Below are 24,193 nucleotides of genomic sequence, written 5' to 3'. Positions count from 1 at the left end.
GTCTAGAGACAAGATCGCTATGTAGACACACCGTGAACCATTTCCCACTGTGGGCCTGCACCACCCCAGGGGCTTCCTAGCTTCTGCTCCTCCTGGAAGTCTTCCCCATCTCCTCCCCATTCCAGGTAATTCTCCTTTCCTCTATCCTGGCAGTTTCTCCACTTGGCCATTGCTCCCTGCTGTCCCTTCCCAACACTGCTTGCTTTTCTACTCTCTCTCTGCTTATTTGGGACAGCACTACAGTGTGTCATTGTCCTCTTAGTCTTCCTCTTAGAATGAGTTTTGAAATACCTAGCAAGAACAAAGTACACATTAATAGCTGAGTAAATATCTGACACCATTGAAATGTGCAAAAAATACTTTTATCAGTATGAGAAATGTTAACATTTATTAGGTGCTTGTGTGTGGTGCTCTACAAGGAGTTAATAATTATCATCCCTGCATAAAGATGTAAGATATAATGAATGTGGTTATGTATATACATAGAGTAAAAGTAGGAGATTCTAAATATGAAAAGATTAATGGAAGGTGAAATACAGTTTATATCCTACTACTAATGTATTAAGGAGGAGAAATTTGATAACTCATGAAATAGCTCAAGTTAGTTATTTTTTTACCTACCACATTTTGGCTTTATTATTAACTGTTTGCAGTATTGATACATTCAATTTTAATTATATAAACACATTTGAATGTCTTTAATTTTTCATTTCATGTTCGGAATCAACTAGCAGCTAAGAAATTTCTGATCAGTGAAACAGCATTAAACATAATGAAGTTGTTCAAATTATAATCATGAATATTTTTACATGTTCTTTTCTAAACTAGGTAAAAATTCAGTGCATTTTAAGATGACATAAATATATGAAAAAAGGGTCTGTGGTTTCTAAGTTTTGCTAACCATCCTTAGCAGTTATTCTCAGTATTTCTAAGATAAGCATGGCTAGAAGTGGGGTTAGAGCCCCACATCAAGGAGTTAAACTGTGCCCATGTGGCTAATGGTATTCTAGGATCAAATTTAAAGGGATAAGAAAGGCTTATCATACTCCTTTTAATTTTCATGCTTAGTTCTTTATATTTGGGCAGATCAGCCCAAGAGCTTACTGTAATTATCTGAGTTAAATTCAAAATAAAATGTTACGCTATTTGGCAGGCCCAACATCTAGAAATAGTGAAAAGGGAATGTTAATTTTTTTTAAGGAAGTCTAAGACATTTAGTTTATTCCCTAAAGGAAACACAACTGGTTTTTGTGTTTTCTTCTAAGAGAAAAATAGTGTTTCCATCCTCAAAAACTTTACTAAGCCGTGCTGCCTTATTATGAAGCCCAAATTTAAAATTGCCTTTTTATCTCTTTGTGTCTAAATTTAGCCTTAAAAGGAAGATATCTTCAAAATGCGTACTTTCCAAGGGTTAATTAAAAAGGTTCATGGTAACTGTTTAGTTTTATATTGTGCATTTATAGGTATATTGGGAAGTGCTTATTAAAGCTCTTCTCTTTGATAGTGTCAGTTGATTTTCACTAATGTTTGTTTTATAAGTACATATTGCGGAAATACTAAGAATATTCACATGTTTTAAGGGCTTTTTGTTTTAATTATTTCTATTTTTTAAGAAAGAGAAGGTTCTGGTGAAGTTTTTTCTAAAATAGTCATATCATAATGCATAATAGATTTTTAAATGTTTGGTTATTTGAGTTTAAAGTCCTAGATTTAAAAACAAAGAAACTTCACCCTGAAGAAAGGCTTTATGAAAAAAAAAAGAAACTAAACTCTTTTGTGAAAATAAAGACATTTTGCATGTGTTTGCTTATAACTTGTGTGCACATGTATGTATGTGTGTGAGATAGAATCAGAAACCACTTGTGAATATATATTTATGTTTTTAACATCTGTATACTGGACCGTTAAGCAGTTGTCAATGGCTGTGTCATTCAAAAGTCAAGAAGTCCGCAGTTTACTATCTTATGGGGACCCTTTTTGTTTTCCCATACTTTACCAAAGTCTTCTTTGTTTTCTAACTGACATTGTATGTATTGTTCTGGACTTACTAATAGGACTACATAAACATCACCTTTTTATGATGTGTCAGGTATCCTAAGACCACCCCTCCCCCCGATTCTGTGATTCACGCAGAGGACTCACAGAGCTCAGCATAGTCTTACTTGTGGCTATGATTTATTACAGTGAAGGGATACAAAGCAAAATCAGCAGAGGGAAAAGGCACATATGGGGTAAAGTCCAGAGGAAACCAGGCTTTCCAGACTCCCAAATTTTCCCAGTGGAGTCACACAAGGTGCACATACTTCCAGCAGCAAATTATGAGAATACATGTGAAATGTCCACTGGCAAAAGTTCATTAGATACCCTGTGTCCAAGGTTTTTGTTGAGAGTTGGTCATGTAGGTACCCTCTGCTTAGAATGTCCTAAATCCCAAACTCCCAGAAGGAAAGCAGAAGTTCAGCCTAAGCTGTACTGTTTGCATCCACAGTGTAGGCACAGTGACCACTTTTATCAGTTAAGTTGGTGGAGACATTCCCAAAAATCTAAGTTAATAGATGCCAGCCAGTGGCCAACCTTGCAAGCAGGATGTTTTAAATATAACAGTATCAGACCTGCTAGTTAACTCTTTTCTAGGGGGAAAAAAAAAGGTAATTTTAACTTTATTTAGCAGTATTTATTTATTTAAGTCTGTCATTCCAGTAATTAACATAGATCATCTATGAAAGGTGAAACGTTTTTACCTTGAGAGATGTTTAATGCCCTGTCCCATTTGTTGGTAGTATCTAGTGGGTATAAGCCAATGTGTCCTCCAGCAATAAAATCATTTTTTCCTATCCAAATACTGCTGTCCGGATGTTTTGATAATAACATTGTAAGGGTTTAGAAGCCTTATTTTTTCATAGTTTATTCACCAATTTTTATTGCTTTCATGAGACTTTAATAGCTTTCTGGAAATAATATAGTAAAGTTATCATTGATGTTTCAACCTGCAGGTGAGTTACAATTTGTAAATATTTGTCCATATGTATAACTTCAGTACTACTTGAACTATAATATTAATATTTTAATGTCATTTATTAACATTATATTTTGGAGACTGAAAAATGATTGAAACTACATTGGGAACACAGATTCCTAGAGCTGGAAGAGTAAGCCTGAGCCCTTAATAAACCATCAACTCCACCCTAGTTCTTGGCTGAGTATGGAACTAAACCAGCTAAGACAGGTGATGCAAAATAAAACTCCAGAAGAGGTGCTCAACACAGTTTTTAGGATCTTAAGTTTAGAGTATAATTATACTAACTATCCAAAAGCAGTCCTTTTTACCAAGATCACCTAGTGTATTGGTCTTTACACAGTAAGCTATTTAGAGAACAGTTTAAAAATCTTTGATTAAAACAAATGCTAAATCATCCGTTAGCTGTTTCTTTGCCAGATCGAGCCATCCTACTTTATTCAACCTTTTTCAGCGAAGTTACAGGATAATAATATGGCATTTTGAAAAATAACAGAAGAAATGCCAGTTTAGTCTTAAATAGGTATTCTTACCCTGGGGATCTGTGGATTTAGTTGGAAAGAAAAAATTATACTTTGTTTTCCCTAACCTCTCTCGGAAATTGAGTATTTTCCTCCATTACTATATCACAAATTAATTTTTGGCTATTTGGTTATTTCAGAGTAATTCTTTTCTTCGTAACCCTGTGTATTTTATTTTATGAATTTAGAAACATTTTGAGAAGGGGTCTATATGCTTCACCAGGGGCCCATGGCAAAAAAGAAAAGTTATACTCTGTAATGTACCCAACTTGGAAAATTTTAAATGAGAATTCTCAGAATGTGCTTTTTTTGCTTTCTTTCCGTGTTAGAGATAACAATGACCTGTTATGTACTTCATTTAATGTACTATTGTACTTTTAGGTTTATGTACAAGTTAATAAAGAAGCAGCAGATGATAAAAGTGTAGCAAAAGCAGCACAGGAGTTCTTCCAACGATTGGAACTGGGCGATGCGCAAGCACTTTCACTGTGGCAAAAATTTCGGGACTTGAGCATTGAAGAGTACATTCGGGTTTACAAGGTATTGGTTGACCCTCCCTTCTGCTTTCCCATGATGCGGTGCAGCTCTCGGCTGTTACCTGCATAGTAAAGTTGTGTGTTAAGCTTGTGTTTTAAAAATAGATTTGTAGGTGAATTTAAAATTAAGACTCAAATTTTGGTTTTTGGGCTGAAAGAACTGCAAAATAATCCTGAAGCAGTGTCAGGTGATATTCTCATACTTCATTTTTATCTGACTTTTCTGTTCTAGCATTCCTTCACTTTTTCATATTTATTTTTTGTTCTTTCACTTCCTTAGGCCGGTATGTGACGGTTAATAAACTGATTCATTTAATAAACATTTGGTGGGTAGGGGATAATACACAACAGCGAATAGAAGAGGAAAACCCTTGCTCTCGCAGACCTTATATTCTAGCCTAGAGACAGAGCACAAACTAAACAAATTAAAGATAAAGCAAGAAACAACTATGTTTTTATTAGGTGGTTCTAGATGCTAGCTGGGGAGATCAGGTATAGAGTCTTCAGGTGGAACGACAGTTTTGTAAAGAAGCCCGTGTGACTGGAGTAAGTAAGCAAGATGAACGACAGGAGAAGGTTGAAGAGCTAGTAGCATATGGGGCATGATTCTAGGATTTCTCTAGGGCTGTCCAGTGCTTTTTGTGGTGATGGGAATCTTCTGTATCTGTGGCCGTCTCCTTAAGTAGCCACCAACCACATGTGGCTTGAAGGGTGAATAGTGTGACAGAAGAGCTAAATTCTCAATTTTGCGTAATTCCAGTTTAACAGTATAGATTGTCACTTGGGCCTAGTGATTATTGTATTGCACAGCACAGTACCATTGTGAGGACTTGACTGGTATAGTGGAAACTATTAGGAGGTTTGAGAAGAGGAGTGATTTTTTTTTTTTTTTTAAACAAAAATAATGAGGTCCTCGCCATCTTGCCCAGGCTGGGCTTGAACTCCTGGGCGCAAGTGATCCTCCTGCCTCAGCCTCCCAAAGAGCTGGGATTATGGGCATGAGCCACCACACTCAGCCCTTGATTTAATTTTTATTGTGTTCATGTGTGTGACAGGTGGTAGAGCATCCTTAATTTTGCCTTAGGGTAAGAATAGGAGATTCAATTAACATTTCTTTGTCTTTTTGTTTCTGAACTCTTTTAGCGTCTGGGAGTATATTTTGATGAATATTCAGGAGAATCATTTTATCGTGAAAAATCTCAAGAGGTCTTAAAGTTGCTGGAGAGTAAAGGACTCCTACTGAAAACAATGTATGATCAGGTTACTATTCTTTAGTAAAATTATTTGTTCTTTGAAATTGTTATTGACGTATCCTTTGAGTAAGGACAACAGAATGCAATGTGCAGCTTTCTTGGGATTTTTTATAGTGCTTTTTCCTGTTCAGAGTACTTTCCCACATTCTGTATTTTGCTGCCATAGCAAAAGCTGTTCAGGTTTGGAGAAAGGATGTTACTTGTTTTTTATAAGGCTGGGAACTGAAGCACAGAAAATACAAGTGACCTACCTAAGGTCATATAACCTGATAATGATATAACTGAAAAAAGGAAATATATCTTATTATCTTCTGATTCAGTTTTACCTTTTAAAAGAAATCCCTGCCTTTTCAAAAAATATTTAAGGCAGTGTGTGAAGATAAGTATACTATAACAGGCTTATAAATGAGGAAAATGATGAAAACAGGAAGTAGGGGCAGGAAAAGTAATATGAAGTCAGAGATGGTGTTAGCGTGTCCCTCCTAGAATTCTGTTTTCTTGCTTATGTCAGAGTTTTTTCTTTAAAAAAAAAAGTTGTAATTGATGAATGACATATTGTATATATTTATGGTGTACAACATGATTTGATATATGCACACTGTGAAATGTTGAAATCAAGTTAATTAACATATCCATCACCTTACATACTTACCTATGATGAGAACATTTAAAATCTACCCTGTTAGCAGTTTTCAAGTGTACTATGCATTATTGTTAATTATACTCACAATGCTGTACAATAGATCTCCAGAACTTACTCCTCCTGTTTACCTAAAACTTTGTAGCCTTTAACCAACATCTCCCCATTCCCTGCCCTTGGTAACCTCCATTCTACTTCTCTGCTTCTATGATTATAATTTTTTAGATTCCACATGTGAGACTATACAGTATTTGTTTTCTGTGCATCGTTTATTTCACTGAGCATAATGTCCTTTCAGTTTATCCATGTTGTCACAAGTGACAGGATTTCCTTTTATTTTAAGGCTGAATATTACCTGTTGTATATTTTAAAGTCTACTCATCTGTTAAGGTTGATTCACATCTTGGCTATTGTGAATAATGTTACAATAACCATGGTAGGGCAGATTTCACTTGGACATACTGATTTCATTTTCTGTGGTTGTATACCCAGATGTGAGTTTGCTGGATCATATATATGGATGTTCTGTTTTCTGTTTTTTGAGGAACCTCCACATTGTTTTCCATAATGGCTATACCAACATTCCCACCAACAGTGTACAAGGGTTCCCTTTTATCCACATCATTGCCAACATTTATCTTTTTTTTTTTTTTTTTTTTGTTATAAAAGCCATCTTAACAAGTGTGAAGAAATATCTTATTGTGGATTTTGGTTTTAATTTTGTATTTCCCTGATGATTAGTGATGTTCAGCACCTTTTCATATACTTGTTAGCCTTTTGTATGCCTTCCTTGGAGAAATGTCTATACGGGTCTTTGGCCCACTTTTTTTTTTTTTTTTTTATGTTCCCAGGCAAATGTACAGGATGTGCAGATTTGTTACGTAGGTTAATGTGTGCCATGGTGATTTGCTGCACCTGGCAACCCATCACCTGAGTGTTAAGCCCAGCATCCATTACCTATTTTTCCTGATGCTCTCCCGCCTCCCCATCCCCCGACAGGCCCCAGTCTGTGTTCTTTCCTTCCTTGTGTCTCTGTTCACATTGTTCAACTCCCACTTATAAGTGAGAATATGTGGTATTTGGTTTTCTGTTCCTGCATTAGTTTACTGAGAATAATGGCTTCTTTGGCCCACTTTTTAGTTGGGTTTTTTTTTGGTCGTGGTGGTGTTGGTTTGGTTTAGTTTTTTTGTTGTTGTTTTTCCATTGAGTTGAGTTCCTTATATATTTTCACATTAACCCCTTACCAGATACATGTTTTCCACGTATTTTCTTTAATCCTCTAGGTTGTCTCTTCACTTTGTTGATTGTTTTCTTTGCTGTGCGGAAGCTTTTTTAGTTTTATGCAGTCCCATCTGTGTATTTTTTGCTTTTGTTGCCTATGCTTTGAGGACTAGCTCCAAGAAATCTTTGCCAAGGCTTCAGTGTTTTCCTCTAATAGTTTTACAGCTCAGGTCTTAGATTTGTCTTTAATCCACTTTGAATTGACTTTTGTACATGGTGAGAGATAGGGATCTAGTTTTATTCTTCTGCATATGGATATGCAGTTTTCTCAGTGTCATTTATTGAAGAGACTGTCCTTTCCTTTTTATTTTTTTGAGACGGGGTCTCACTGTATCACCAGGCTGGAGTGCAGTGGCATGATCTTGGCTCAGTGCAACCACTGCCTCCCAGGTTCAAGCGAATCTCCTGCCTCAGCCTCCCAAGTAGCTGGGATTACAAGCGCGTGCCACCATACCCAGCTAATTTTTGTATTTTCAGTAGAGACGGGGTTTCACCGTGTTGGCCAGGATGATCTCAATCTCCTGACCTCCTGATCTACCTGCTTTGGCCTCCCAAAGTGCTAGGATTACAGGCGTGAGCCGCTGTGCCTGGCCGAGACTGTCCCTTTCTTATTGTGTTATTTTGGCACCTTTGTCAAAAATCAGTTGACCTGGCTGGGCATGGTGGCTCACGCCTGTAATCCCAGCACTTTGGGAGGCTGAGGTGGGCGGATCACCTGAGGTTGGGAGTTCAAGACCAGCCTGACCAACATGGAGAAACCCCATCTCTACTAAAAATACAAAAATTAGCTGGGTGTGGTGGGGCATGCCTGTAATCCCAGCTACTTGGGAGGCTCAGGCAGGAGAATCACTTGAACCCGGGAGGCAGAGGTTGCGGTGAGCCAAGATTGAGCCATTGCACTCCAACCTGGGCAATAAGAGTGAAATTCCATCTCAAAAAAAAAAAAAATTCAGTTGACCATAAATGTGTGAATTTGTATCTAGGCTCTCTATTCTATTCCATTGGTCTCTATGTTTTTGTCTAGTATAATGCTGTTTTGATTACTATAGTTTGTAATAGATGTTGAGATTAAGTAGTGCGATGCCTCTAGCTTTGTTTTTTTTTTTAAGACAGGGTCTGGCTTTGTCATCCAGGCTGTAGTGCATTGGTGCTTTCTTGGCTCACTACAACCTCCACCTCCAGGTTCAACCTATTCTCCTGCCTTAGCCTCCCAAGTAGCTGGGATTACAGGCATGTGCCACCACACCCAGCTAATTTTTGTATTTCTTAGTAGAGATGGAGTTTCACCATGTTGCCCAGGCTGGTCTTGAACTCTTGGCTTCAAGTGATCCACTTGCCTTGGCCCCCCAAAGTGCTGGGATTATAGACGTGAGCCACCACAGCTGGCCCAGCTTTATTCTTTTTGCTCAATATTGCTTTGGGTATTTGGAGGTTTTTTGTGGTTCCATATGAATTTTATGATTGATTTTTCTATTTCTGTGAAAAATGTCATTGGAATTTTGGTAGAGATTGCATTGAATCTGTAGATTGCTTTTGGTGGTGTGGACATTTTTTAAATATTGATTTTTCCAATCCATTAATACAGGATATCTTTCCATTTATCTGTGTTTTGATTTCTTTCATCAGTGTTGTATAGTTTTCAGTGTACAGATATTTTACCTCCTTGGTTAAATTTATTCCTATTTTAATTTTGTTGATGTTATTATAAATGGGATTTTTTTTAAATTTCTTTTTCAGATAGTTTGTTGTTGTGTATAGAAATGCTACTGATATTTGGCTGGGCGTGGTGGCTCACGCCTGTAATCCCAGCACTTTGGGAGGCCGGGGGCGCGGATCACATGAGGTCAGGAGTTCGAGACCAGCCTGGCCAACATAGTGAAAACCTGTCTCTACTAAAAACACAAAAATTAACTGGACGTGGTGGCGCGCGGAGAGGCTGAAGCAGGAGAATTGCTTGAACCCAGGAGGCAGAGGTTGCAATGAGCTGAGATCGTGCCACTGCACCACTCCAGCCTGGGCAACAAAGTGAGACTCCGTCTCAAAAAAAAAAAAAGAAAAAAAGGCTACTGATTTTCATATGTTGATTTTCTATACTGCAACTTTATGAAATTCATTTATTCTAACAGTTTTTGGCGGATTCTTCAGGGTTTTCCATTTATAAGATCATATTCAGAGTTTTCTATTTGTAAGATCATATTGAAAAAAAAAGATTATGTTGCCTGCAGAGACAATTTAACTTCTTTTCCAATTTGGATGCCTTTTATTTTTGTTTCTTGCCTAATTGTTTTCTAATTTAGCTTTTAGCTTCCTGTCAGCTAAACAGAGAAATAGCAGTGAAAGAAGCCCAGACCTCTATAATGTAGAGGCAAACCAATTGCTTAAGAGACATGTCACTTTTCATAGTACCAAAGCAAACTTTCTCCTGTCATATTTATAAGGAAGATGTGAAACATAGTTAATAGCATCCTCGGTAATGTCCTTAAGGAAAATTTTTAGATTGTCATATACAGATTCCAAATTTTGGTCATACAGGAAAGACAAAAATCTGTAGTTTTAATACTTGGGTACTTTGTGGCATGTTAAAAATTATCCCAATATTGAATGTTATAATACCATGAATTAGTTTTAATACTTGGGTACTTTGTGGCATGTTAAAAATTATCCCAATATTGAATGTTATAATACCATGAATTAGAAGGAGAATGTGTGACATTTCATAGTTACAATGCAGCTGCATCTCATTTTTCAACTGGGTATATTAAAGAATTTATCTCTGAGTACCTTATCCGGAGCTACAGATTTAAAAGCTAAGATAACCAAATATTAATTACATCATACCCATTCATAAGAGATTCTTGGTCATATTCTTGTTTTTTTCCATTGTTGATTAAAGCTTGAATTGGCACTGCTCATTGCAACGTGGGTAATAAAAATAGCTTCTGGTTTGCTAATGTTTTAGATATTAAAATTTTAAAGGTCTGAATTTATTATGTTGCTTCAGAGTTACCTTTTCGCATTTCTAGAAAAGGAACGGCTGTAGTAGATCTCTCTGGGAATGGCGACCCCTCCTCAATTTGTACTGTAATGCGAAGTGATGGGACTTCTCTCTATGCAACCAGGTTTGTAGCCTCTGTGAGGGTCAACATTTGGTTCTAAATCTGTTGCTTTCAGATGAAACACTGTGTACAATTAATTATGCATTATCGGACTCCACAGCTGATGACATTATTCTATAAACTGTAAAACTGAAGTACTTCATAATCAACTAAAAGTATTTTACAATGGCACATTGGCAGGAAATGTATACTAAAAGATGACCATATTAGCTCAGGGGTTTCCTTATGCTGTAAAGAACATCTTACATGCACATAAATACCAGAACTCATTGGGATTTGGTAAAGCAGGCTGAGGGAGAAAGCAGCCATGTCACATTTTTTTTTCCCATCCATCTCTGTGACTGACCTTTGTGGAAGGGCCAATCTCTGTTCATCAATAAGAAGTGGGTTTATCAGCACCCTTATTTCTGGGACAAAGCTAATAGGAAAGAGAAGCACTGTTGGCAAAAGTGTCTCCCAGGCCAGAATTTTATATTAGGTCACAAATCACTTTTGTAACACAAAGTCATGATACTTTGTTGTTTTATATTAACTACCATAATTTGTTCCAAACAACTTTAAGCAACCAATTAAGTCTTTTAACTTCCCCTTAGGAAATTCATCTCTTACCTTCTATTACTTTTCGACATTTCCCTTTACCATTTCTATGCAATTGGGATTAGGAAGTGAGAAGAGCTTATATATCTAAGAGGTACATTATTTTTCTAGATAAGCAAATATATATATTAGAAAAGTTTTTTGTATCAACTAATTATTGCTAGATAGATTAAATAAATAAACTATTGCACAGTGGTTATAAGAAGTATCCATTGAGAACAGAGGCTCTGTAACTATCCGGGTCTGGTTAGTGTCTTTTTTGGGTTATCATTAGGTGTCAGTTTTTCAACACCTATATTTTTCTTTGGAAAAAGAAACATCCCGTCAGAAAAGGGGCCCTATGACATGAAATCTCTATAACTATCCTAATTTGGTGTTTTTTCAGACTGTCATTAGATGTAGACTTTTCTGTGTATTTACCTTAACACCTGTACTTTCTCTTTTTTCTTTGAAAATAATTGTCTTTTTGCCACTTATTGAAATGTTTGATTTTTTCACTTTGCTTTAATGTCAGTTGCTTCTGCCTTCTAATGCGTTTCTTATAGAATACCTTTGTGTGGGGGATGTAAATGAAAGTTGTTATAGCAGACAAAACTGAAGGAGAATACTGAAAAGAACAGAGTGTGAGGCTGGAGACCTGGGACTGTCGTTTAACTCTCTGGGCCATGATTCTCTACTTTGTGAAATGAGAGATCTGGACTAAATGACCTAGCATGTCTTCTGGCTTTGAAATTCAGTTTCTACAAACTCAACCTAGAAATTTTTCTTATTCTTTTTTGTTTTTTCATTGAATCAAAAAGTTTCCCTTTGTTTTGTCCTTATCTTAAACCAAAAAAAAAAACAGGTGTCTATTTGTGACATCATTTTTGTGATAATCTGCTATACAACTGTTTCTCAACATTTTAAAAATTATAATTCCCCCAAGCAACCTTTTCAGCCATATTTTTCCTAATTGCCAATCCTCATGAAATTTTATCCCACAGATATTCTGTGTCTCTGTATATATTGTATACATATCTGTGGTTTATGCATGAAGAATAAGAGTTTTTGTTGGCCAGCTGTAGTGGCTCACGCCTGTAATCTTAGAACTTTGGGAAGCCAAAGCAGGAGGATCACTTGAGGCCAGAAGTTTGAAAGCAGCCGGGACAATATAATGAGACCCATCTCTACAAAAAATATGCAGTGGCTCTTGCCTGTATTCTCAGGACTTTGGGAGGACGAGGAGGGTAGATCACCTGAGGCCAGGAGTTTGAAACCAGCCTGGCCAACATGATGATACCCCATTTCTACTAAAAACACAAAAATTAGCCAGTTTTTGCCTCCATTGAGAATGCATGCTCTGCGCAATGTCAGGATCATGAGATAGGTACTAATGACATTTTGATGATCCCTAACATTTTGAAAGATCGAGAAATTTTTTCAGTCTTTCCAGTATCATATATAATCAAAAATAGCTCTAATTTTAAATTTTAATATTTCATAATCCTTGACTTGAAATTTCGGTTTATGAAATTTTATGGTTTTTCATTATTTCATATGCAAACTAGATATTTGTATCTAATCAGAGATAAAAGAGATAGAAATTCTGTCAAAGGACTTTATGGTCTTTTTTTTTTTTTTTTTTTTAATTGAGATGGTGTCTTGCTCTGTTGCTCAGTCTGGAGTGCAGTGGTGCGATCTCGGCTCACTGTAAACTCCGCCTCCTAGGTTCAAGCGATTCTCCTGCCTCAGCCTCCTGAATAGCTGGGATTACAGGCGTGCGCCACCACGCCCAGCTAATTTTTGTATTTTTAGTAGAGACGGGGTTTCACCATGTTGGTCAGGCTGGTCTCAAACTCCTGACCTCGTGAACCTCCCGCCTCAGCCTCCCAAAGTGCTTGGGATTACAGGCGTGAGCCGCCACACCTGGCCGACTTTATGGTCTTTTAAATGCGTTAGAAGGTATTCCCCCTGACTGACCCAAGACTTTGAAAGTCCTTAGTAATACTAATAGGAGAGTATCTAGACAATACCTGTTTACTACATCATCTATATTTTAAATATGTTCATTAAGAGAATATATTGCAGAGAAGTAACAGGTGATTCTTTTTAGTAGAGACTTAATCATAAAACATTTATCTACAAGACACTTCACCCAGAGCTATTTTAGTTGTTATTACTACTTGTTGTAGAACTTTTATGTATTAATTTTATTTATTTATATTTATTTTAGGTTTTGCTTTTCCCAGTGTTTTTATTGTTGTTTTTCCCAAACCTATTTTTATCATTTTATATCAAAACGTGATATTCGGATTATCTAAGTGTGGGTGGAATTCCTCAGGCTGTGGTATAATTTAAATTCTTAATTAGAAAATGCTCATTGCTATTAAATAGGTAAGACCAATTATTACCTGGATCTGCTTAGTAACTCTTGGTTTATGGCCACTTTGTTTCAGAGATCTTGCAGCTGCTATAGATCGAATGGACAAGTATAATTTTGATACAATGATATATGTGGTAAGTAATCAGAACAAAAAGTTATGATCTCTTAACTCATGAAAACTACAGAGGTAGAAATTGGATGCCATGTTGAAAAACTATGGAAAACTACAAAGAGAAGTCAACATTAAGTATGTTTAAAGTGGGCAACTTCTATTTAAAAGTTTAAACACTTAAAAATGAAAAAGTTTACATTGCTTCATAGTAAGAAAAAATTACCTGAATCAGTAAGATGGTTATGTGAAATTAATATATACAGGTTACTATAATACCAAGTTTTTTTGTTTTTTATTTTTCAATTCTGATTTGGGCTCAACAGTTGTTTTTAAATAACTTTATTTTGAAGTAATTTAATACTCACAAGAAGTTTCAAAATAGTACAGTGTTTCCCCCCAAAGATAGTACGTAACCATAGTACTTTTATCAATAGCAGGAAATTAACATTGATAGAGACCTTACTGAAATTTCGCCAGCTTTTACATGTACTCTCCTGTAGATGTTTGTGTGGCTATGGTTTTATGAGACTTTATCACATGTATAGATTCATGTAACCATCACCACATTCAGAATATAGAACTGTTCCATCACAAAACAAACTCCCTCGTGGTCAGCCACTTAATAATCACACCTTCACCCAATCCTAACCCCTGGCAGCCAGTGCTCTGTTCTTCAGCACAATTTTGTCACTCTAAGAATGTTGTATAAATGGAATTATACCATATGTAACCTTTGAGATTGGCTTTTTTCACTCGGTATAATGAATGCCCTGGAGAACTATCCAGGCTGTCCTGTGTGTCAGTAGTTGGTTCCTTTTATTGCTGAGTGGTATTCTAGTATCTTTTCCCCTTTCCTTACTTATCATGTGAAACCTTCCTTTCCACTTAGAAGAAAGTTACCATCAAATATTTATTTAGAGTTTAGCTTTGGTCTCAGAGACCAGGGTCATAATAGCCGAGAGGGCAGAAACTTAAATAGAATACTCAGAAGATTGAAGTTCACATTTCCTACTGACTCGGTGGAGTTGTATGGCTCTTATTTCCCTCCCTTGTAGAGCAGTCCACTTAGACACTCTTCTTGTGGCATCCTCTTTGTGTTTAGTTAAAACATATCGATTGACGATGACTTTAGTCTGTCAGACCTCAAATATCTTAATTTGATTCAAGTCCAACCTATTTTTATACATTAATTTGTCAGTATTCTTTTATTTTATATATATTTTCTTCCCAAGACAGATAAAGGACAAAAAAAGCATTTTCAGCAAGTATTCCAAATGCTGAAGATCATGGGATATGACTGGGCAGAAAGGTAATGTCTGCATGGTTCTTAATTGTCTGTGCAGGGTCAGCTGAGCCTGAAAATGTACCTAGTGGTTAAAGTTTTTCACTCAGATTTCAATTCTTTGTTTCAAGATACTGGTATGGAAAGGTAGATTTGATTTTTGTATTATGTCTTGGTTATAATAATTTCCACCTTATAAACATTAAATAACTATTTTTATTAGTTATCTGCTCTCAGTGGCTTAGTTTTCAAAATTCTTAATCCACATCTCCTTTTTCTCCTAAAGGCAACTAGTAGTTTAATCACATGCTGGTGATTATAAAGTGAAGCTGTGCTTAACGTCCTTTGTAGCATACAAATCACATCAATTTCATTTTATTAATTTTTAAAAACTCTGCTCTGATGGTTAAAGTTCAAACCACTCTCTGAAAGGTATTATATGCTTTCAGCAGCAGCTCTTGTTTAGCTTTCAGTTAACTAGATGCCCACTCTTTTAGGTGCCAGCACGTGCCCTTTGGAGTAGTACAGGGAATGAAGACTCGAAGAGGAGATGTCACTTTCCTGGAAGATGTTTTAAATGAGATTCAATTAAGGATGCTACAGAACATGGCTTCAATTAAGAGTGAATTCAGTTTTTTCTTATTAAAGTCATAACTTACATGCCACTTTTATGTTATTCTGGACTTTGGGCAGTGTGATTTATTATGTCTGTCCCTCCACTGAAGTGTCACTAACTTTGTCAAAAATACCTTTCACTAATTAGAGGTGCCAGAATTTTTATACTCGCTACTCAGGAATTGGTCACTTCAATAATCTGAATTACTATAACCTTGGTCCTCTTTTCATGAACAGCTTGAGCATTGACATTCTGTTGTCTAGGTGATTACGTGAAGTTTCTATGTTATAATTTGGATACAAGTCACCAGTCCTTATGACTTTAATTAACCTTCACCCTTGGAAAACTAAGTATCAGATATATATATATATACACACACACACACACATATACATATATATTTTTATATATATACACACATACGTATATATATATATAATCAGAAATCCAAATTTATTTTTCCTACAAGTATCTTTTGAATAAATAAATTTGGATTTCTTTGCCTTTAATGTAGGCAGGGGAAATGTCATTATCAAAGGTAAAATAGCCTAAATTAGGCAAGTAATTACTCATTCTGAATCTGTTCTTGATTGTCAGCATACATTTTTGGCAGATGTTACCTTCACTTGGATCCATGATTGGCACAGTGTCATGTAGACTAAAGATAGCTGCCTTTGTCTGTTTCAGCAACTAAAGAACTCAAGAACCCACAAGAGACTGCAGAGAGGGTCGGGCTCGCAGCACTCATTATTCAGGTCTGTTAAGACTCCTATCTGTGAGGCCCTTTTGTTTGGTACTAGAGCAAATCCCAGCAGTGAAGATTTCCTCTGTCGTTTTAGGACTTCAAAGGTTTACTCTTATCTGACTACAAGTTCAGCTGGGATCGTGTTTTCCAGAGTCGCGGGGACACAGGAGTCTTCCTACAGTACACACACGCCCGCCTCCACAGGTGAGAAGAGGCTGCAGGGAAACCTTGTGCTACACTGTGCTTACTTAGGCTAGGTCCTGTGATTCTGAGACCAGAGGCCCTGTTTTCTGGGCTTTTCCAATATCTTCTATTCACATCTGACTAGAGTAGACCTTCTTTTAGGGAAAAAAAAAAATTTATTGAGTACCTATGTTAGAAATACATTTATGTGTATTATCTTAGTCCTCAGAATAACCCTGTCGAAAAATATACTGTTACCTCCACTGTGTATGGATATTAAGGAGACCAAAATTGTGTATTACAAGGTCATGTTCATCACTTGCAGCTCTGTGCCCTTGTATGACTTTTTAATCTTTTGATGTTTTTAACTTTAAACTTTTGATAAGTTTGGAAGAGACTTTTGGATGTGGGTACCTGAATGACTTCAACACTGCTTGTTTACAAGAGCCACAGTCTGTTTCAATTCTTCAGCATCTTCTCAGGTATGATGTTTTCCAGGGATCATCAAGTGTGCTTCTGCTTATCAAAAGGGCTATTAGCATTTTTGCTGCCCAGTAGAGTCAACAGTCCAGTAGCTGCCTTCTGCCTCTAGACTTTTCCCAAAGGTATGCCTTAAAAAGTGATTATTTGCATTTTGAGGACAGAGGGCATAGATTAAGCCAATGCCCAAGGAGGACAGTCTTTGGGTCTTCAGAATATTATCACTGATGAATAGCGCACATGTCTAGCTGCCTCTAGCTCACATAAAGCCTTATAAAAGCATAACCTTTTTTAGTTTTAGTTTGAGAAAGAGCATCTTCTTGCTCTCTGTGGTAAGTGAAGGAAAATACCTGCCTTTGTGCAGCTTCCCAGAGACCGTAAGTCCTTCATTTGCCTCTTGGTTTCGGTTCACAGTCTCAAATACATATATGTATGTGATGTTCCCATGCTAGGCAAGACACCCACACATTTTAGCTCTGACGGGCATTGTTGGTGAAGCCAAACATGCCAGAGATTAGTCTCTAGAAGGGATGTGGATGGTTATGAACAAGGTGGTTTTCTTTGATTGCCATATAGTAGTCAGTGGTTCTTTCCTGGAATCAGAAAAATTTACTCACATGTACAATAGGGAATGTAAGGAAAAATAAGCCAACTGGGTTTTCTTAGCATTGAGGGTAGACTTTGCTAATTTATATTTTATATTCTTAAACATGGCTGGAGGCTTTTTACATTCACCAGCCATGATTTAAGTTTTTGCTGTGGACTAGGTCTAGGAAATACCAAGATGATTTAGAAAGTCCCTGCCATCAAAGAATTTGGAAGAAAGAAAAATGTTCCTTTGCCTTCAAGTGTACACACAGTTTTTTCATATCCTTCTACTCTTCTTTTTTTTTGAGACGGAGTCTCGCTCTGTTGCCCAGGCTAGAGTACAGTGGCTGGATCTCGGCTCACTGAAACCTTCACCTCCGGGGGTCAAGTGATTCTTCTGCCTTAGCCTCCCAGGTAGCTGGGACTATGGGCGCGTGCCACCACACCTGGCTAATTTTTGTATTTTTAGTAGAGAATGGGGTTTCATCATATTGGCCAGGCTGCTCTCAAACACCTGACCTCATGATCCACCCACCTCAGTCTCCCAAAGTGCTGGGATTACAGACGTGAGACACTGCGCCTGGCCATACCTTCTACTCTTAATCGTGTCGAGTCAACCTTATATTCACAATCTTTTAATGTCTATTGTCTTAGTGTAACGTGTACAGTCTTTTCCTGTTCACTGTTCCTGTCATCTTTTAGGTTCGACGAGGTGCTTTATAAATCATCTCAGGACTTTCAACCCAGGCATATCGTCAGTTACCTTCTAACTTTAAGGTACTTTATAATCTTCCTGTTTTCAGGTGTTAATGGCATTTGAGACCTTTCTTTCATCTAAAGGTTTCCTATAAACAAATTCCTTGGCCTAAAATTTGATGTGCTTTTAGTTACAGGAATTATTGCTTCATCTATACAAATTAGCAGTTAATGTTCCTTCATTCATTCAGTGATACAAGGTACTGTCACTGTAGACTGGAGAATGGGAACTGACAACTACAGTTACAGCACAGTGCATGTGTTATGTTAGAGTGAACGTAAGAGATGGTGTTAGGGCAACCAGCCCAGCCTTGAGCGATCAGAGAGGGCTTCTCAGAGGAAAGGAGATATTAATCAGAAGGAATGTGGCTGGGAAGAAGAAGAAAGCCCAGAGTTGAGCAAGAACGTAATAATACATTTTAAAGGATCCATAAGCATTGTCCTGGGAGGGCTGATGAATGAAGCGTGTATAAACCTGTTTGCCATGTACTGAGGCATTTAAACTTATTTTCGGGGTGGTGGGGTCCATACAGGGATTTTAAGCAGAGGCACAGAAAAATAAGCTAGAAAACTTAATTTTTCTAATCTTTAATGACAATTTTATGGTGTCTATTTTAGCAAATTGAAATCAAAATTGAGTCCACCCTTGTATAGTAGCAGCTGTATCTTCTGTAAAGCTATTTAATAAAGGAAATGTTGCTTTTACTCAACAAGTATTGAAATCAGACACTTAACAGGACTGTTTTCTTGATTATACTTTTTACCTTGTCTTCTCTAGATTTATGTAAGGATTTTTTTCTTCCTTTAAATGACACTTAAGACATACAGAGGTGAAGAAGCTACAAAGTCTTTTTTTTTCTTTTTCTTTTTTTTGAGATGGCGTCTCGCTCTGTTGTCCAGGCTGGAGCGTGATCTCGGCTCACTGCAACCTCCACCTGCTGGATTCAAGCGATTCTCCTGCCTCAGCCTCCCTAGTAGCTGGGATTACAGGCACGTGCCATCATGCCCAGCTAATATACCAAGTCTTATGAAATGTCATTTTATCATTAAAACTGATGTCTTAAGTATCATTTCTCCGGCACATTGTTATACTTGCTGCCATACCTAAATTTAAAAAGATACTTTAAAGAGTGGCCAGTGTGTGTGGAGAGTGGATAGATAATTAGTTTCTACCCACCTCACTGTACAGAGGGAAAGGCCATGCTGTGTTATACATTGGATTGTAGACTGCCTAAATGAGGAAAAATGATTAGAAAAGGATTCTTTATATTTGAAAATTAACATTGAAATCATAATCTTTTTTTTTTTGAGACAGAGTCTCGCACTCTTGCCCAGGCTGGAGTGCAGTGGCGTGATCTCGGCTCACTGTAAGCTCTGCCTCCTGGGTTCACGCCATTCTCCTGCCTCAGTCTCCCAAGTAGCTGGGACTACAGGCGCATGCCACCACGCCCGGCTAATTTTTGTATTTTTAGTAGAGACGAGGTTTCACCGTGTTAGCCAGGATGGTCTCGATCTCCTGACCTTGTGATCCACCCGCCTCGGCCTCCCAAAGTGCTGGGATTACAGGCGTGAGCCACTGCGCCCTGCGAAATCATAATCTTAAGAATTGCCCACCTCTTAGTAGTAGAATAGGGCCAAGATCTAAAGCTTGAGTTTTGAATTCCAGTTTCAACTTCACAATTTTGAATACATCCTTTAATGGTTCTGGGCTTTATTAAGTTGAAGGAGTAAGATTAGATATCAAGCTCATATCTTACAACAGGAAATTACTGCTGGTACTATCGTGATTTCTCTCTTCCTGTTTCAGTCATCTTGCAGCTGTGGCACACAAAACACTACAAATAAAAGATAGTCCTCCTGAAGTGGCTGGGGTACGTTATGTTGAATGTTTTCTGTATAATCCCTAGCTCCTGAGACTAATATTACTAAGTCAGTCTTGTAAATTTTTCTAAAATAGCATTCTGTTGTTCAACTGTAGCAGTATACTTCCTTAGCTAATAATTAGGCTGTAACAATAAATGTGTATATACTTCCCAACATACTAGACTATGAAGCACATTTTCCTACATGAAATATTATAGTGATAAGTTCCCCTTATCTGAAGCCATACTGTATAATACTATCACTCCCACTCCATGACACTTTATGTACAGGTTTTACTGTAAGGGATGCCAGGAATTTATCTTCTCTTGCCTGTAGTAACTCTACGGCACTTTGACATATTGTTCCTGCTTTAAACTAGAAAGAATAACCTTTAAAACCATTCTCATGTATTGAATACATTCCTGTTACTGAATATTTTAAATCATTCTTTGATTTATTTTGTAGGCCAGACTTCATCTTTTCAAAGCTGTCCGTTCTGTCCTAGCCAATGGAATGAAACTTCTTGGAATAACACCTGTATGTAGGATGTAATTTCCATTAAAATGGCTTTTAAAATGTCAAGTGAATTCTAGTTATCTATTCTGAGATGCCTTGCTGTTCAGAATAAATTTAAATTTTTTTTTTTTTTTTTTTTGAGATGGAGTTTCGCTCTTGTTGCCCAGGCTGGAGTGCAATGGTGTGATGTTGGCTCACTGCAACCTCCACCTCCCAGGTTCAAGCAATTCTCCTGCCTCAGCCTCCTGAGTAGCTGGGATTACAGGCACGTGCCATCACGCCAGGCTAATTTTGTATTTTTAGTAGAGACAGGGTTTCTCTATGTTGGTCAGGCTGGTCTCGCACTCCCGACCTCAGGTTATCTGTCTGCCTTGGCCTCCCAAAGTGTTGGGATTAGAGGCATGAACCACCACGCCCAGCCAAAGTTAAACTATTATTCTGTGTCAGAATCTATATTAAATGTGACTTGTCAAGTTATTCAGTCTTTATCCTTAAATAAATGAGTTATCTGAATTCTCTCATGGTCAGTAGGTATTTAAATAGACATTGAGTTTTTTAAACCCAAAGCATTGTGGTCTAATGGGGCTAAAGGATTTGAGTTTAAACTTTGGCTTGAAGTTTCTTACCATGTCATTCTTCCGGAAACTATTCTTATAACTGAAATGAGTTAATGTTTTCATGAAATAAAAGAATTGGTGAGGGGAAAATATTATCAATTTTCTTGTAATTGTGGCTAGTTTGGAGTAAACATAGGGAGATCAAAAATAAGCATCGTTCTGTCAATATAGCTGACAGCTACTCCTAGAGACAATAGACCTCGTGCTTCCCTTTGAGTTAATATATACAGGGCTGGGCGTGGTGGCTCATGCCTATAATCCCAGCACTTTGGGAGGCTGCGGCGGGCAGATCACGAGGTCAGTAGATCGAGACCATCCTGGCTAACACGATGAAACCCCGTATCTACTAAAAATACAAAAAAAGTAGCCAGGTGTGGTGGCGGGCGCCTGTAGTCCCAGTTACTCGGGAGGCTAAGGCAGGAGAATGGCGTGAACCCAGGAGGCGGAACTTGCAGTGAGCCGAGATTGCACCACTGCACTCCAGCCTGAGCGACAGGGCGAGATTCTGTCTCAAAAAAAAAAAAAAAATATATATATATATATATATACACACACACACACACACACACACAGGTAACTCTTATTGTGTGAATTCAGGAACTAAATACATTTTAATAGGAAGGAATTACTTGTAAAGACGTTGAATTAGGATCTTTTTGTAAAATGTAGTCCATTAATTCAACCATAATTTGAAATGGAGTTTCTTATAGTTTCCTTCATGTATCTTCATATTTTTGTGTGGCTTCATTAGATAACATGAGCATGGCTTAGGAAACAAGAGTAGGATGTGATGTGTTTGATCAGTACGGCCATTCCCATCAGCCAGCATTTCCATTCAGGTCTGCTATAATTTATTCTAAATGTTGCTAATAGTAGGCTTTTGAATACCAGTGACGGTCTATTTACCAAGTTAGCACAACTGAAGCTTCTCTAGTTAGAGTGAAAATTGTTTCATATTAGCAACTATGGCTTACCTTCTTAGTCCTAGAAAAGATTCAGCCTTGCAGTTCCAATTTAAGTGAATTAGCTCCCAGATAGCTAATTTTCGACTTAAAGTAGTGTCACATTTTTCTTAGCATAAACCAGCCATGGGATAAAAATATAAAGTAGGGACATGTTTTACACATCCAATATCCCTCTCTACTTGTTTGAAGAAACTTTCCCCTTCCAAGATCGGTAGTGTCTTCCTGAGTATTTGAATCGTGAGTGAAACCATACAGGAACAGTAATAGGTAAAGCCAGATCTTTACAAAAGCTGAAAAGACGACTGTTCATTAATTCTTAGAACCTAGACGCCTGTAGCCCTGATTGTGGACCTTCTTAAAAATTCTTTTTTGCTTAAGGCTTGCCAGAGTTGAGTTGATTTGCAGCCAGAGAACCCTAACCGATAGACTTCCACATATAGAAAATAAAAGAAGTGCATTTCTACATATAGAAAATAAAAGTGCATTATCTTAATGGTCATATCTATAATATAAAGTGATTAAACAGAATTCTTACAAATAAAGTTTATTGCTGAATTTCCCTATTAACATTATAGAAAACACTGAAATTTCACAAATTATTGAGAGCCCAACAGTTAAACATACTTTATTTAAAAAAGTACAAAAGTGACATTAGAAATTTTTTTGAAGAAATGTGTATCATCTAACAGCAAAGAAATATGAACCAGATAATGAATGGCACAAATATAGCACTAAAGGGGTACTCACTAAAGGGGTACTCAGTCACCACCCAGAAATTATTGTCCGAGTTATGAAATAGATTCATTTTGAGAAGTTACACATTCAGTTTGTTTATGAACTAGCCTGTCTTGTTTCTGCCTCTTGTAAGAAAAGAGCTAGGTCTTTATGCTGCTAGGACAAAATACTGTACATGAATTGGAGAATAAGGAGGGGTCATCCTTCTCCCCGGTACCTGAACAAGAGAACAGTTAGTACAGAAATGGCTTTGGCACTTTAACCCTTAGACATTGTCCCAAACCTTGTTACTTGAGTATTGTAGCCTCACCATTATTTTTTTTAACACCGTATCATCTCCATACTTTTTATTTACAAATTATATATACACACAATAATAAAATTCCTTCATTCTAAAACAATAGTTAGACCCCAAACAGGTCTACATTAAGTTTCTGTATTAGCAGTTCACTCAGATAGCTTCGTTTGTTTGTTGTTGTTTCCACATAACCGCACTGATCATGCCATACAGTTAATTTTTATTTGTTTATGCTACCTTCTGAGATTGACTTAAGGCTCTAGTTTAATGCAAATGGTTTAGTCTTAAAAGGAGTCTCACGTGAGGCTAAAATCACACACCAATAACTCTCTCCTTTGAAGCTGTTTCTCCTTGTTGGATGGATGTAGTGTCTTGTCTGGGTAATCCATAGAGATATATGGAAACACATACAAGAAGAGTACCCAGGGCAAAGGTGAGTGCTGAAAAGAAAAAAAAAATAGCTTTATCTGTATGTGTGTCTTTAAAATGCCTAATGATCAGTTTAAAATTTTGAAAACTCTTAATTGTGGGTTTACACTATCAGATCATATTTTTATGATGGCAAGGTTTAGAAAGGTCTTCCATTAGAGCCAAAAAAAAAGGAGAGGGGGAGGCAGGGCGGGTAAAATCAAGGCAGTGTTTTGTTGATCACTGATTACAGACTTTTTAGAACATGAGTATGCCTAACTGACACTATCTGACCACTCTGACAAAGAACATAACTAATTTCCCTATAAAATATATAATTTTTTTTAAATGTAAGTATAAATATATATAAGCACAAAAGAAAATGTGGTAGGATTGGCTTTTCCGTGACAACCAGGAACCTGTGAAAGTTGAGAGTAAAAGACAGGTGACCAATCATTCAAACCACTGATAATTTCTTAATCGGAGATGAGGCGATAATTTACTGAATAAAACTACATTTCCTACTAGTCTTAACCCTTTTTTCATTTTTTTTTTTTTTTTTTTTTTGAGACGGAGTTTCGCTTTTGTTGCCCAGGCTGGAGTGCAATGGCGCAATCTCGGCTCACCGCAACCTCTGCCTCCCAGGTCCAAGCAATTCTCCTTCCTCAGCCTCTCGAGTAGCCGGGAGGAGCATGCGCCACCGTGCC

The 24,193-nt window shown here is 37.2% G+C and overlaps 2 protein-coding genes across 5 annotated transcripts in view; one reads left to right on the top strand and one right to left on the bottom strand.

Moving 5' to 3' along the window:
* The window catches only part of RARS2 (arginyl-tRNA synthetase 2, mitochondrial), a 75,825-nt gene extending 54,849 nt beyond the window's left edge, over window positions 1-20,976 (top strand). The window contains exons 9-22 of one of the 3 annotated variants that reach the window (XM_057302562.2): window positions 3,919-4,077; window positions 5,217-5,323; window positions 10,271-10,366; window positions 13,396-13,456; window positions 14,667-14,743; window positions 15,214-15,338; window positions 16,020-16,087; window positions 16,172-16,281; window positions 16,647-16,742; window positions 18,031-18,105; window positions 18,961-19,074; window positions 19,892-19,955; window positions 20,413-20,484; window positions 20,606-20,976. In XM_057302562.2, coding sequence (XP_057158545.2) covers window positions 3,919-4,077; window positions 5,217-5,323; window positions 10,271-10,366; window positions 13,396-13,456; window positions 14,667-14,743; window positions 15,214-15,338; window positions 16,020-16,087; window positions 16,172-16,281; window positions 16,647-16,742; window positions 18,031-18,105; window positions 18,961-19,074; window positions 19,892-19,955; window positions 20,413-20,484; window positions 20,606-20,650 — 1,269 coding nt within the window. In that variant the 3' untranslated portion in view covers window positions 20,651-20,976. The other 2 variants (XM_008976472.5, XR_008955682.2) reach the window with 2 other exon arrangements.
* Window positions 20,977-22,573: 1,597 nt separating this feature from the next.
* The window catches only part of SLC35A1 (solute carrier family 35 member A1), a 39,881-nt gene continuing 38,261 nt past the window's right edge, over window positions 22,574-24,193 (bottom strand). The window contains exon 8 of one of the 2 annotated variants that reach the window (XM_003822856.5): window positions 22,574-23,518. In XM_003822856.5, coding sequence (XP_003822904.1) covers window positions 23,391-23,518 — 128 coding nt within the window. In that variant the 3' untranslated portion in view covers window positions 22,574-23,390. The remainder of the gene's footprint in view (window positions 23,519-24,193) is intronic. The other variant, XR_612549.4, reaches the window with a different exon arrangement.

The sequence above is a fragment of the Pan paniscus genome, chromosome 5 (assembly GCF_029289425.2).
Source record: "Pan paniscus chromosome 5, NHGRI_mPanPan1-v2.0_pri, whole genome shotgun sequence".
NCBI lineage: Eukaryota > Metazoa > Chordata > Mammalia > Primates > Hominidae > Pan > Pan paniscus.
The sequence above is the reverse complement of the archived record's forward strand: the minus strand, read 5'-3'. Positions and strand labels throughout refer to the sequence as shown.